At 42.3% G+C, this 14,382-nt stretch overlaps 1 protein-coding gene across 4 annotated transcripts in view; it reads left to right on the forward strand.

Annotated features, from left to right (window-relative positions):
- The window catches only part of Cdon (cell adhesion associated, oncogene regulated), a 96,211-nt gene that overhangs the window by 67,617 nt on the left and 14,212 nt on the right, over nt 1-14,382 (forward strand). For all 4 annotated transcript variants that reach the window (XR_015048922.1, XM_085844519.1, XM_085844520.1 and 1 more), the window contains exons 15-18: nt 2,914-3,036; nt 6,663-6,884; nt 8,062-8,342; nt 10,877-10,956. Coding sequence is in view for 3 of the 4 variants with exons in the window: in XM_085844519.1 (XP_085700645.1) it covers nt 2,914-3,036; nt 6,663-6,884; nt 8,062-8,342; nt 10,877-10,956 (706 nt within the window). In the remaining variant the exon portion in view is untranslated. The remainder of the gene's footprint in view (nt 1-2,913; nt 3,037-6,662; nt 6,885-8,061; nt 8,343-10,876; nt 10,957-14,382) is intronic.

The raw sequence follows: 14,382 nt of genomic DNA on the forward strand, positions 1-14,382 counted from the left end.
CATCTTGGGGGAGAGAAGGAAAAACGAGGAGCAGCCAGAGACAGTGGGGTGCAGCGGTGTTCTCTTGGTGGTCTAGACATCGGTGCCTTGGAGGTTTGCTTTGTAAACATTCAGTGCAGTGTACTTAGAGTGTGTGGCTCTTCAGTTTGCATATTTTCTGTCAATCAAAAGGCTGTTCGAAAAAGCAGAAAGATAATTATGACTTCTGCATTTTGTTCTGTCCAAGTCTTTGTTTTAGTTTAGATGATTTAGAAGAATGGGGATATCAGATTTTTATTTTTAAAACTTTTGACATTGGTTAAACATTTGGCATAAGATGGTTCTAAGCAGAGCAGATGTTAGGTGACATGAGCAGCTGTCTGTGTCTCTCCATCACCCTCGCCTTCCTTTTGTACTTTCTAGGAATCCCTGTGCATTAATGGTTTTTAAACTATGCTCTTTAGAGGAATCTGAACTTTTCCAAACCTCTGTGATAGGAATGTGAGCCTGGGACTAGAAGAGCATTTAACAGCACATCATGTTTAGCGGTGCTCATGGATGGGAGTCTCTCTTAGTTCTCAGCAAGCTTGTTTATAAATGTAGCACACTGAGCAGTTAGATGTTTAAGTGGGATCCGCTGTGCTGTGTAATTTGCTTATTGCTTATTTTCATTTCGAAATTCTTTGTGTGGCAGTTGGAGCTATTGGTTTATTCTTCCAAAACCAGGAACAAAATACTTCTTTAAAATATGTACCTAAAATTTTCTTAAAAGATTTGGATACTTATGTGTGTGTTAACCAAAACTTAGCCCCCCCCCCCCACTTTAGTGAGTCCATTATAAAGACTACAATAAGAACACTTATATTTCATAGCTGGCTGATCTTCTAATTCTTTGCCACATTTAGATAACTACAAATGTTCTCAGCCTGACAGTGTTTTTCTGTGGAGTATTTTTATCTTGTTAAGTGGAGTTCCACAGACATCAGTGTATAAAGCTCACCCTGCTGTGCAGTTCTAAGGGGGAAGCTCTGCAGAGGGTGTACACTCACTGATGGGGCTTAGACCCATTAGTGGACATAGCTGCCTCACTCATCAAATATAAACATCCCTTCCCTTTACCAACCTATAGTGTTAGCTGTTGGAAAGATTGGACGCAACAATAAAATATAAATCTAAGAAGGTGTAGATTGTAACTGTTTTCTCCTAAAAACAAGTCAGAAGCTTAACCCCATTGTTACTGGGTCTCTGAAATCTAACTAGTTCTTTGGGTCTAATGGAGATATTTGTGGATGGAGTGTAGCACCAGGAAAGCCCAAAAGGTAGGGTTAAGAAGTAGTCCTATGGGATGGTTTTGCATTTTAGAAATAGGCCCATTCTAGCTTCAACCAGTTCTTTAATGAAAGAAAAACCAACCAACAAACCAACCAACCAACCAAAACAAAACCAAAAACAAGTTGGGACAGAGGGGAAGTCTCTTTACAAGTATATATATATATATATATATATATATATATATATATATATACACACACACACACACACACATACACACAGAGGGGAGTTCTCTTTATAAGTACACACACACACACAGAGGGGAGGTCTCTTTACAAGTATATACACACACACACAGAGGGGAGGTCTCTTTACAAGTATATACACACACACACAGAGGGGAGGTCTCTTTACAAGTACACACACACACACAGAGGGGAGTTCTCTTTATAAGTACACACACACACACAGAGGGGAGGTCTCTTTACAAGCACACACACACACACGCACACACAGAGGGGAGGTCTCTTTAGAAGCACGCACACGCACACACACACACACAAGCATGTATGTATAAGTATATACATAAAGTCTTGAACCCAACCCTACACCTCCTGAGAGACGCTCGATCTTAGACAATCGGATTCTCTCTCCTGTAAGGTGGGAGTCTGTGTGAACGAGGGTTTTCTATGCTAACGACTTGGAAAGGGGCTGAAATGTTTTTGTCTGTGTTGAATTAGAAAGGAGCCTGTGATACTGGTCCTGACAGCCAAGCAGATTTGACTTATGCATGTGGTGTGGTTTTTTGTTTTTTCTTTCCCTTTAATTAATTCTTAAATCAGTTGGTGGCATGCTTGGATTTCTAGGAAACACTGGAGACAGTCTGAAGAGTCATTTTTCTAAAAGGGATTAAGAATACTTGAAGAGTTAATTAAATCTGGCAAAAGTGTCCCTGTTTATGAAACTTTGTCACAGATCCATGAAAGTGAAAACGGAGGGTGATTTACACTGGAGTGCTCGGTTTGGGAGTGTTTCTAAATGAAACCTTGGCTGCATGCCACAGATAACAGAATCCTAATAGTGGAGACACTTGTGTGGTTCTGAGACCCCGACTCAGAAGAAACGTGGCCTCAGGAGCGGCAGCTGAGGGTTCGCACTGCAGTTTGCCTTCTGTGGGATGCTCAGACCTTTATTAAGGTGTTTGACTGTCAGCCTGGGATGTGTTGGTGGCGTGGAAGAGAGTTCTGGGAAAGCCTTTCCTGCAGCTGCTTGCCTCCTCAGCACCACGCACTGCCTGCTGTCATTTGTACCATGGCTTTTTTAGCGGACGGGCATAGTGACCGGACTTGCTGGGCTGAAATGAGGCTTTGAGATGTTTTTCCTCTATGACACTAATTTCTAATAAAACCAGCATGGCTACCAATTCACAGATACCCTTTAATTAAGTTTATGTCTTCACCTCCTTTTCACCTTCTTTACATGCCACTTAGTAGAAACGCTATTCATCCATGATGCAGTAACGTGGAGTACATTTTTTTTTTTTTTGGTTCACAAGCTGTATGAAATGGCAAGGGATTCTATAAATCTCATTCTGAAAATCCCAAATTGATGTCATGCAGGCTGTGTAATATCTACAGCTAGTCTCTCGTTTCTCTTCTCTAGGTTCAAAGCAGTGGCACACCATTGGTCACCTGCAGCCAGAGACCTCCTATGACATTAAGATGCAGTGCTTTAATGAAGGAGGGGAGAGTGAGTTCAGCAACGTGATGATCTGCGAGACTAAAGGTAGGAGACGCATGGAGGCTGGTATCTCTCCCTGGCCAGTTACTAGAATTCCAAACTCTAGATCACCTGTTTCTATGTGGAGAGTTCTGCTCTGGATGAATTCCTAGATGCATGAACTTACATATGCATGTACCCTATAGAAGTCCATGGTGTCGGCTAGAGCATTTATCTAAAAACATGTCTCCATGAACATTAGTGGTGCCTATTACTTCCCATGTGACTGTATGTAAGTCACTTCTTTTTTTCTGCTCTCTAAGAAGTGAGTAGACATATTTGCTAGCTACTTTCTATGAAAATTGCAGTATTAATAGAACTATAGAAAATTAAGAAGCACCACACATGTGTTACAATTCTGATAATTCATGTCTGAGGCTGGGAACTTTGTAAGGAGAGGGGGATGAGCTAGCTCTCAGCTCTCCATGTCAAGGGCACGATGCTAGCTAGTGTCAGTTCAGCTCTGTGAAGACCTGTGACAAGTGACATCACCATGATAGGAGTGCATGTAAGAGGGAGTGATCAGCTGCCAGAAAGCCCAAAAGGCCAGACAGGGGCCAGACTTGGTCTTTGATAACAGCTCTCTCAGGAGAACTAACTAGAACCTCAGCAGTTTCTTTTGAGTCAGGGATCCTGGACTCGCCTCTAGTCTCTCTGCCTTTTTAAGGTCTCACCACCTCTTAACATGACCACACTGGGGACCAAGCTACCAGCACAGCAATCTGCTTAAATCGGTTTCTTGAATGACAAATAGTTGTACTCACTACATCTTTAAGTATGTGCTGTATTTCGTTTAAGTTTAAGGTAGCAGTCACAGATTCTAAATTCTCACTCTAAACTCTACCTACACACACAGCATACCTATAAAAGGAGAACACACACATAAGAATAGAGAAATAGCTCCTGGATGTTTATAAAGCAGAACTGAAAGTCTGTATATCACCTTGAGGCTTTTCTCAACTATCGGTAACACGAAAGTCCCTGCTGGGGATCTCTGTTGTCCCAATGCTTAGTGAGAAGTAGAGAACCAGCTCTGAGGTCATTTAGGACATTCTCTGTCTTCTCTTTCCTCGTTGTCTTCTCCTGGGTGTAGCACTGCTTATAGTGAGCAGATCTGGCTTTACATGTAGTCATGTAGAAATGCTGAGATCTGGCAATGCCTATTTCTAAGTTCCTCCTCCTCCTCCTCTCCTCCTTCTCCTCCTCTTCTTCCATCATCATCATCATCTTACACTGGGTCTTATATATGCCAGACTAGCCTTGCACTGACTACATAACCTTGAACTTGCAATCCTCTTACCTAAATGCTAAGACTATAGGCTTGCAGCATCATGCTCAGTTCATGGTGCTGACACTCAAACCCAGGGCTTTGTGAGATCCTACATCTTCAGACCTTAAGGAGGATCTTTTAAAGAAGGCTTAGGTAGCACGGAAGAAGGGAGTTGTTGAGTATTCAGGGTAGCCATCAGTGTCTGCTACAATTATTTTTATTTGAAAATAAGGAAATGAGTAAAAAACAAGGGAACAAATACTTGAGGTTGAATTGCAAAACCAGGCTTACTTCACTCTCATAAAGTTTCAACCATGTGTCTTTCTGCTGAAAAAGTCTCCCGTTAAATCCACATAAAACATCTGTTCACCTGGACCTGATCTCAACTTTCATATGGCTAACATATCCATGGATATCTCTGTGAAGCAGACACTGGACTGGATTCAGTAGGATGTCTTGCTTGTTTCTAGAGTGCTGTGATACTCAGCATAATGAACTATGTCATCTCTTTACCAGGAACATTAAAACTCTTACCAGTCAGGGCTGGAGAGCTAGCTGTTTTTGCAGAGCACAGCAGTTGGTTCCCAGTAGCTATGTAGGGTGGTTCACACGTGCTGTAACTCCAGTGCCAGAGAATCCAACACTGTCTTTTGGCTTTTAAGGGCATTTTAGGGGCACACACACAAACACACACACACACACACACACACACTCTCTCTCTCTCTCTCGTAAATCTTGCTAGGCACAATAGGAAACAAATCTGGTGTAGGGTTGCAGCTCTGAGAGAAGGCATCTGCTTAGCATGTAGAAAGGTGCGTTCCATCCCCGGCACTGCAAAGAGGAAGGGTCTAAAACAATATTATGTGTTTTCTAGTCATACAGTGGTGTTCAGAACAGCTTACCTTGTTATCAGCTGCAGTTTACAGCCAGTAGAAATGTATTGACTGGAGGCTGGGAAGTCAAAGCATAGTGCCAACAGTCTGGCAAGGACCTCCAAATGCTGTGTGGTGGAAGAACAAAGGAGTGAGACCAAACCAGAATAGTCCAAATTCAAACCCGCTTTCATATGACCAGTCCACTCTTGTAATAACGGCATTGATCTGTCAGTGGGGATAAAGCCCTTATGACCTAATCACCAGTCCCACTTCCTGATGCTGTTAGCATGATGGTTATCCTCCCACCTGGGTTTGGAAACAGCCAAACAAACACAGGACTCAGTTACAGCCTTCAGATGGATCTCTGCTGTGTGGTTCATGGGGTGGGGGCAGGGGGAAAGTGTTGGAGCAGTCAAGCTCAGAAGGATCCTGCCTCCCGAGGATGGGCTGTCAGCCACCATAGTCTGCTTACGACAGAGTGGGATTTTACTGTGACATTTAGAGCATAAAATCATGGGACTCACAGATGGGAGAATGGGATTTGGATCACACTTATGGCTTTTGTGATAGCATTTGTGATCACAGTTGCCCAGAGTGCCCATCAAGTAGCTAGGAGGACTGTGGTTTTATTGAGGATGCTTATAGGACACATGTATTTTTTAAAAATTTAATTTAATTTGTAATTCATTTTTTACACTCCATATTCCATTCCCCACCCCTCCCCATCCACCCTCCGACTGTTCCACATCCCACACCTCCTCCCCACCCCACCCCATCTGACCTCTAAACTCCCTGGGGCCTCCAGTCTTTTGAGGGTTAGGTGCTTCATCTCTGAATGAGCACAGACCTGGAAGGCCTCTACAGTATGTGTGTTAGGGACCTCATATCAGCTGGTGTATGCTGTCTGTTTGGTGGTCCAGTGTTTGAAAGATCTCAGGCGTCCAGATTCATTAAGACTGCTGGTCCTCCTCCTACAGAATCACCTACATGTAGATACTATGGTAGTTCAAAGCTAATTGTTTAATGTTGAGAATTCCTGTTTTACATGGTGGAAGAATAAGACAATAATTCTAAGTCTTATTAAGAGGAAAATATATCACATAGAATAAGGGTTTTTATTTGTGTTTGGTTTTTTGTTTGTCTGTTTGTTTGTTTTTTATTTTTCTGTCCATAAGTTGAAGTATTTTATTTCAACCCTGGGAGTCTCTGAGAGTACAGTTCAGCAGATCATCATACAGCTGTTTAGGTCAAACCAATTTGTATGTTTCTTGGCTCTTAGAATTTCTCAAAAATTTGTGGACCAAAAACTTTGGCAGATCAGAATTTCACATTTGGATCCTTCTCTGTGACTCATTGGTGGTCAGATCGTCTCTGTAAGGAGTCTAAACAGACAGACTTGCATTCCTAGCCAGACCTCCTTCAGAGAGTCTATTTCGTAAGCTCTGTATCCACTCTAACTTAATTTTTTAAAAAAATATTCCATGCAGTGAAACGTGTTCCTGGAGCTTCCGAGTATCCTGTGAAAGAGTTGAGTACCCCTCCCAGTTCCTCGGGAAACGCAGGGAACGTGGGGCCTGCAGCCAGCCCCGCCAGGAGCAGCGATATGTTGTACCTCATCGTTGGCTGTGTGCTCGGGGTTATGGTCCTCATTCTTATGGTTTTCATTGCGCTGTGTCTGTGGAAGAGTCGCCAACAGAGCGCCATACAGAGTGAGTCACTTATAAGCATTTCCTTGTATTTTTCTAAAGATGGGTAGAAAAAATATTGTCAGAATAAATATTGATTCCTAACACTCTCATATATTTGTGCCATGGAATGAAAGCTGTTAGATGCTCTCCACTCAGGGGAGGTGACTTTAGAACCATTCATGCTGGCAGCCAAAGCCTGTGGAGCATCAAATTAAATTGCCCAATAGAAATAAACACCAAAGCCAAAGCTAAGCAGGTCTCCAAGTAAATAGCTGTGTTGGTGCTGGGAAAGCCTGGCTTTGTTGGACCACCAAGGAGGCTCAGTCCTTGATCATCAGCTCTGGAATCCATGGTAGAAATGTCTTCAGGCTGGTGCAAGTCTAGTCAACAGGAAACAGAAATGGCTTGATGAAAAGGAAGGTAGTGAAGACTTTTCTAAGTTACTGTCATTGTGTGTCGTGAGCAGAGATAACTCGGTCCTGCCTCTGTAACTGCCGGACCCAAACAACCCTGAGGCTGCATACTGCCTTTGGTACCTCACACCCTTGGCATGCAAGATGACAGGAGATGCTACAGAAGAGCCAGCAAATGGGCACATGTCATGCTGTTTTTACCTAAAAGCACTGCTTCCTGCTGTTTAAAATGTTAGTTTAAAAAAAAAAAGATTTATTTATTTATGTGTATAAGTATTCTATTTGCATGTATGCCTGCATGACAGAAGAGGGCATCAGATCCCATAACAGATGGTTGTGAGCCACCATGTGGTTGCTGGGAATTGAACTCAGGACCTCTGGAAGGGCAGCAGTGCTCTTAACTGCTGAGCCATCTCTCCAGCCCAAATGTTGGCACTTCCTCCTCATGATTCTGACAGTTGATTTGAGCTCTTGAAGTGTGTAGGAGTCTAAGCTAAGCACTCCTTGCTTGGAGGATTTGCCCCGGCACAGTCTGTTCCCTTGGGAGTGATTACTCCCTGGTTAGCAGAGTCTGAGTTAACTCAGCATTCCAAGCTACTCCTCACTGTAAAGAAAAAGCCGCAGCAACTTTATCCAAAGCTTTGTGGGAACAGTGCAGCGTGTTTTAGTTTAGCCTTGCTTGTAGTTTCTTAGTGATTTCATGAATACAAGTTTTCAGCGGGAAGATTCTTCCTTCAGTGTCTGACTTTGCTTTTCCTTCTGGATTTGTTTGTTCTTTTTAACAGAATATGATCCTCCAGGATATCTCTACCAGGGGTCAGAGATTAATGGGCAGATGGTAGAGTATACCACTCTTTCAGGAGCAGCCCGGATCAATGGGAGTGTTCACGGAGGCTTCCTCAGCAAAGGCACCCTCAGCAATGGCTGTTCTCATCTGCACCATAAAGGCCCCAGTGGAGTCAACGGGACCCTGAGTGGAAACATAAATGGAGGCCTTTATTCTGCACACACAAACTCCCTGACCAGGGCATGTATGGAGTTTGAGCATCCTCACCATCTAGTGAATGTAAGAGATCTCAATATAAATGATTGCTTGTCTGGGTCCCAGTCTGGCAGGGTGCAAGGACTAGTGAGCAGGCCTGACTTCTTTCACTACTAGAGACACCCCTGAGTCATGCGTGTAGGCATGCTATGTGTCGCTAGCAGCTCCCAATCCAGAGTAGTCTTCATCGGCTTTCAGTCATCAATAATACCTGACTACTGTCAGCTTTTTCTAGCTTAAAATTATTTACCACAAAGTGGAATGCAGGCAAGAACACACTGAGAGCTATTCTTGAGACAAAATGGAACTATGGCTGAGCAAAGACCAAGCCAGATGGTTCACATTTTAATTACTTGGAGCTGAGTTTAAGAACTCAATACTGTTAGGCCTGGCAAATGGAGGAGTGGACTGCAGCACACCGAGATGCTCCTGAGGAAGGACCGGGTAGCTGCTGCTCCCCAGTGAGGAAGAAGTTCCAGATTGGTACCTGCTGTTGTCATGCACAGTGCAGGCCCTGGTGCTGCTAAACTTCTTGATCTTTTAAAACACTTGTAAATGTAGGGGAAAATCAGATGCTAGGATAGAACTCAGATTCTGTTTTCTTCTGTGCTGGAGATGGGACCTGGGGCTTCTCCCATAGTAGGCAAGCATTTTACTGCTAAGTCACCCTCAGCCTATGAAGACCATGCCAAAGATCTCTGCAGGCTGCCAGCTTATGACTCCTGACCCATCATGAGTGTGTTGGTTTTGTCCAGTATTTTTTAAAACCCTATAACTTATAAGCTTTTTACATTTAGAATATTAATATTCTTCAGCCACGAGAGTTCTGTTGCAAGCCCTTGAAACTTCCTTATTTCTGAGACATGTAACACTGTTTTTTTGTGAAGGGACTAGAATGACTGGCATAGTTTAAATAATGCTACATATAGGGTTTATGCAGTAGGAAGGTTGATTCATTATATCCTCTGCCTGGGCATCCATATTACCTTTTAATCAAATAATTTGTTCAGTGGCTCAAGTTAATCATTGGTTTAGTTTTTACTCTGATTACAAAGATATTAGCTACGTCTGAAAAAGTTAAGGGTTGGTTTTTGTTTGTTTTTTTTTCTTTTCATCTTTAAGTTAGTAAAGATATTGAAATATTAGATTTACAAAACAAAACGTTAAGGAACATTTGTTACAAAGTGTATCATTACCAAAAGATAATAATTCCATTATTTTATGGAGCAACTTATGGCTTATGTTCAGACTTCCTAAATGGCTTTGTCACCGTTCCTAGTGCACACCTAGCCTCAGTCAAGGAAGCTGATGGAGAGAGCATTCGACTGGAATAGTGTGCACTGTTTCTAAGAGAGGAAGGAACCCAAGGGGATGCTGCCCACACGAACTGACTTGCCACTTAGAGCATAGCTGCCCCATTAGGTGACAGGTTTAGAAGTTGTCAGCTGTGTTTCAAAACTTTCCATTTTCTTACTTTTCTCAAAGGGAAAAAAATAAAGAAATTAAAATCTTACTAGTCATCATGAAAATCACTGATTTGACTTTAACAAATTCAGCAATTCTTATAAATGACAGCATTTTTCTGAACTGCTGGAGTTTGCCCACATGTACTGAATGTAGTCTAGGGATAGTCTTTCTGTTTTTCTAATCATTCCTGTTGTTAGGTGGATCAGAGTTATAAAAAGAAGTTTCTAGTCTTGGTTTGCTTAGGTTCTGGCTTTTGTTACAAGATAAATGAAATGGAAAGTCTTCTAGCAAAAGCAATAGCCTGAACTGTTTCTAACCTGAAGGCCTGCTTGAGGTTTTGGGTGCACTGAGATAATGCCACCCCCTGCCCCCTTCAAATTCAGCTCTGCTGTTTCTCTTCAGAAAGCAGAGCCCTGAATCTAAGGCCAGCCAGTCTGTAACTTCCTGTTTGCCATTCTGTATGTCAAGTGAACATTTTACAATGAGGTATGTGTTAATCTGGGCATTTTCTTTAATTGCTGAGCATTCTCCGCCAAAAGCAACATGGGAATATTAATATTCCCTCTAAGTCATTGCTGGCTGAGAGTCTACTCCATCTGGAAAGACATGACGTTTTAAAACAGTGCAGTCAAGTGAACAGACCCAATCGAAATAATTACAGGAAAACGAAGATGGGTTGATTTTGTGACATCATTCAAACAAACTTTACACCCTGTCTCTCTAACGGGCATCACATAAGCTTTTTCCATGACTGTTAGAAAAGAAAACATAAGTGGGCGCTTACGATGTATAATATGTTTTAAGGCATAAATTTGAAATACTAAAAGGAAGTGACTAACCTCCCTCCATTTAGTTGCTTTTTCCAACACAGAGGCACCTGGAAGAATGTAGCAGTTCAGCTTTAGGGGTATAGTGTAACATTGTGTGGGGCTCACTAGTGAATAAGTAGTATCCATTGCATTGCTCAGGCAGTGTGTGACAACAAACCATGGACTCACTTGTTATTGATATGTGTCTGTGATTATTTGGCACATGGTCTCTGGCTTCTTCAGCTTCTTCTTTTCTTTCTTTTCAAATGTTGTCCTGACCAGAGTGGAGGAGTGTACACAGCCGTCCCTCAGATGGACCCACTGGAATGCATTAATTGTCGGAATTGCCGGAACAACAATAGGTATGTTCGTGTGTGCCCAGCCACAGTTCCGTGACCCATGCATTCTGTGCTGCTGCCTCGATGGTTTCCTAAACTTACCCTCTGACACAAAGCTCCACCACCCTTGGTGTAAGACTGTTAATGTTGTTCTTTCCTGCTCTATAATTGTCATCTTTCTGTGCCTCGGTTTCTTCAGACATGTAGTGACAATTTCTGAAGCTTTCTTTCTTCACACAGTATTGTTTAAGGGCAGGGTTCTTCTTTATATACAGTTTTTGTCTTTTCCCATTTCTTATTTTCATGACTGTGTTGGGATGAGGATAAATGCAGTTGATCATGTTCAAACACAACAAAACCATCTCTTATCTATACGATAGTTTTTCCCCATGATAGTGCTGAAAATTCCTACTAGACTATGCTCGCTCTTTCTCTCTTTCTCTCTCTCTCTCTCTCCCTTTCTTTCTCTCTCTCTCTTTCTCTCTCCCTTTCTTTCTCTCTCCCTTTCTTTCTCTCTCTCTCTTTCTTTCTTTCTCTCTCTCTCTTTCTTTCTTTCTTTCTTTCTTTCTTTCTTTCTTTCTTTCTTTCTTTCTTTCTCCTTTAATCCTTAAAATCTTAAGATACCTAAGATTTTTTTACTTGGACCATGGTGGTGTATGCCCTTAGTCCCAGTACTTAGCAGACATAGGCAGGTGATCTCTGTGAGGTTAAGGCTAGCCTGGTCTACTGAGTGAGTCTAGGGCACTCAGGCTACATAGAGAGACCCTATCTCAAAACAAAAACCACAACAAAATTGCGTGTCTCTGTGTGTATGTGTGTGTGTGTGTGTATGTGTGTATATGTGTGTGTGCACATGGGTATGGATACACATGTGTGCATGTGGAACTTTAAAGTAACAGAAAATAGGCATGGTGGCACATGTCTATAATCTTAGTAACCTGTAGTTTCAAATTTTGGGAGCTGTGATCAGGAGAATTACAAATTCAAGACCAGTCTGGGTCTTACATAGTAAGACCCTGTCTCAAACACAAGCAAGTGAAAATTCACCAGCTTTGACACACTGAATAGCACAAAGCTTTAATAGTATTTCCTATAGCAGATATCTGGATGAGAATCTTGATTTTTAAAAAATAGAAATAAAAAAAGCTGGGCCTAATAGTGTAAGCCTGTAATCCCAGCTACTTGGGAATCTGAGGCTGGAAGTTCTATGTTCAAGGCCAGCATGGTGTGGGGGTGAGGACTCTAAGCTCTTTCATATACTTCTGTACGTATCAATTCCAAAGGACTGTTGAAGTTGCATAAGAAATCTTAGTTCTTTTCCATAATGATGATATTGAATTACATAGTCCTAAAAACCCATCCCACTGCTGAAATCCTATAACTTGAAAACTTAGTCCATAAGGAAGCTGAGGGTGGCTTGACATTTGGATCAGGCATTATCCAGAAGGGTTCAATCTGTAGCTTTTAAATGAAGGAAGAGTTAAGTGTTATCGCTGGGAGTTAGTGACGTCAGAAGGATCTAGCCAGTCATGCAGTCTAAAGCCCGTCCTTTCAAGGCAGGCAAGCTGAGCGGGCTGGAATGAAAGCAAGCCTGGGCTATGCACGGAGACCTGTCTCAGAAAACAAAGAACACATTGTTTTAGAAATTCTCAGAACAGAGCAATAAATCATTGCTACATTTTGTTATTGACTTACCATGTAAAGGCTTATATATTAGCAAGAGCTGGCTGGCTATTTTGTGTACTAAGAGTATTTCAGTTCTGTGACACTCATTTTGAAAATGTTCATATATCAAAGCTGCAGCTTTGTTCAGAGCTGTCGCAGTTCGTTAAGAAACGTGTGAAATAACTTGTAAACCTAGGTGTAGTGGCTCTTGCGAGTAGATCCGTACTTGAGAGGCTGAGACGATCAGATTGCCATGGATCAACTTAAGTTACCTAGCAAGATCTTTTTTCTCAAAACCACAGGGAGGAAGTTCATGAAGCCGGCTCACATACTTGCTGGTAATCAGGTGGTTTAATGGAACAGTGGTAGGCAGAGGTTTTGTGTCTTGCGTTGTCCTTTGTGGTTCTTCTGGTAGTCACAGACCTCAACTCTCCTTACAAATTAGAGTCTTGTAATTTGGTCTGAGAATAAGTAGTCCTTTGCTTTGTCACTGCTTCAACCTGTAATCTTGGGACATGTACACGGGATCTCAGAGTTAGCACCCTCATCTGAACAGCGAAGGTTCCAAGTATTGGAAGACCAATCACAGTACAATATAAAATTTCATAAAATATCTTTATGATGAGATTCCGTCTCAGCATCCAAAATAGATCATGTTTCTTTAAGAGAACTTAAATGACCGCTGGCAGCTTCAGTTTGGCCATTTGTATGCACATCTGTGTAGAATCCGGTGGTTTTATTATAAATTGTAATTGTATTTCTTTGGTTTTGAGGTTAGTAACTTCCTGCATTTCAAGTTTGTTTCACTGCTATCTGGAAACAGGTGAATTCTCTTCAGCTGTGTTTTTCTCTGGCTTAATGTTCTTCCTGGATGAAGGAACACACATAGACACACAGAGAGACATATACACACATGTACACACATACAGATACACACACACACACACACAAACACACATGGAGTTGTATTAATGAGTAGCTACCCTCATCTCCCAGAAACTAGAATCATTTAAATTCCCATTTCCAGTGCTGTGGACATTGTGATTGAGAATGGATATCTGGTCTGTCAGCCTACCAGTTCTGTGACAAACACCTAAGAGGAACAGTTTTAAAGAAGGAAAGGAGACAAGCCTTGCAGTACACACCTGAGGCAGGAGGATTTTAAGTTTAAACCTGCCTGAACTACAGAGTGAGTTCAAGGCCAGGTTGGACAATGTCATGATACTTTGTCTTAGAAATAAAAATTTGAAAAGCCCCAAAGGGCTGGGGACAAAACTCAGTGGTGGGTCACTTGCCTGGTGTGTGCAAAGCTCTGAATTAAATCCACAATAGCCCCTCGAAGTGGAGAAATGTATCTCTCAGCTCACAGCCTCAGGACAGTATTTCTGTCACTTGACACCACTGCCCCTGGGCTCTGATGGCCGCCGGAGGTCACGAGGGAGCTAAGCAGCTCACGCCATAGTGAACCAAGCCATCCAGATCCACAGCGGCTTAGTCAAAGACTGTAAACAGCTGGACAGCTAGAACTATGCCTTCAAGAACACAGTAGGCACAGTGTAGAAGGTAAGTGAGAGGCATTGTGGGTATGAGATTTTATAAATAAGACACTGTGGAAGAAGCTGGGCAAAGGGTCACCTGGTGCAAGCATCTCACTAGGAGACAGCATAGGAGACAGAAAACTAGGAAACAACACACCCCTTGCCCTGCTGGTGCTGTTTGAGATGATTCGGGGGTTAGCCCTGGAATTTTCTTTTTTATTCCATGGGAGCCTAAGAACAGGGCAGG

This window comes from Mus caroli, unplaced genomic scaffold, assembly GCF_978045245.1.
Source record: "Mus caroli unplaced genomic scaffold, Mus_caroli_1 scaffold_11, whole genome shotgun sequence".
NCBI classification, from domain to species: Eukaryota; Metazoa; Chordata; class Mammalia; order Rodentia; family Muridae; genus Mus; species Mus caroli.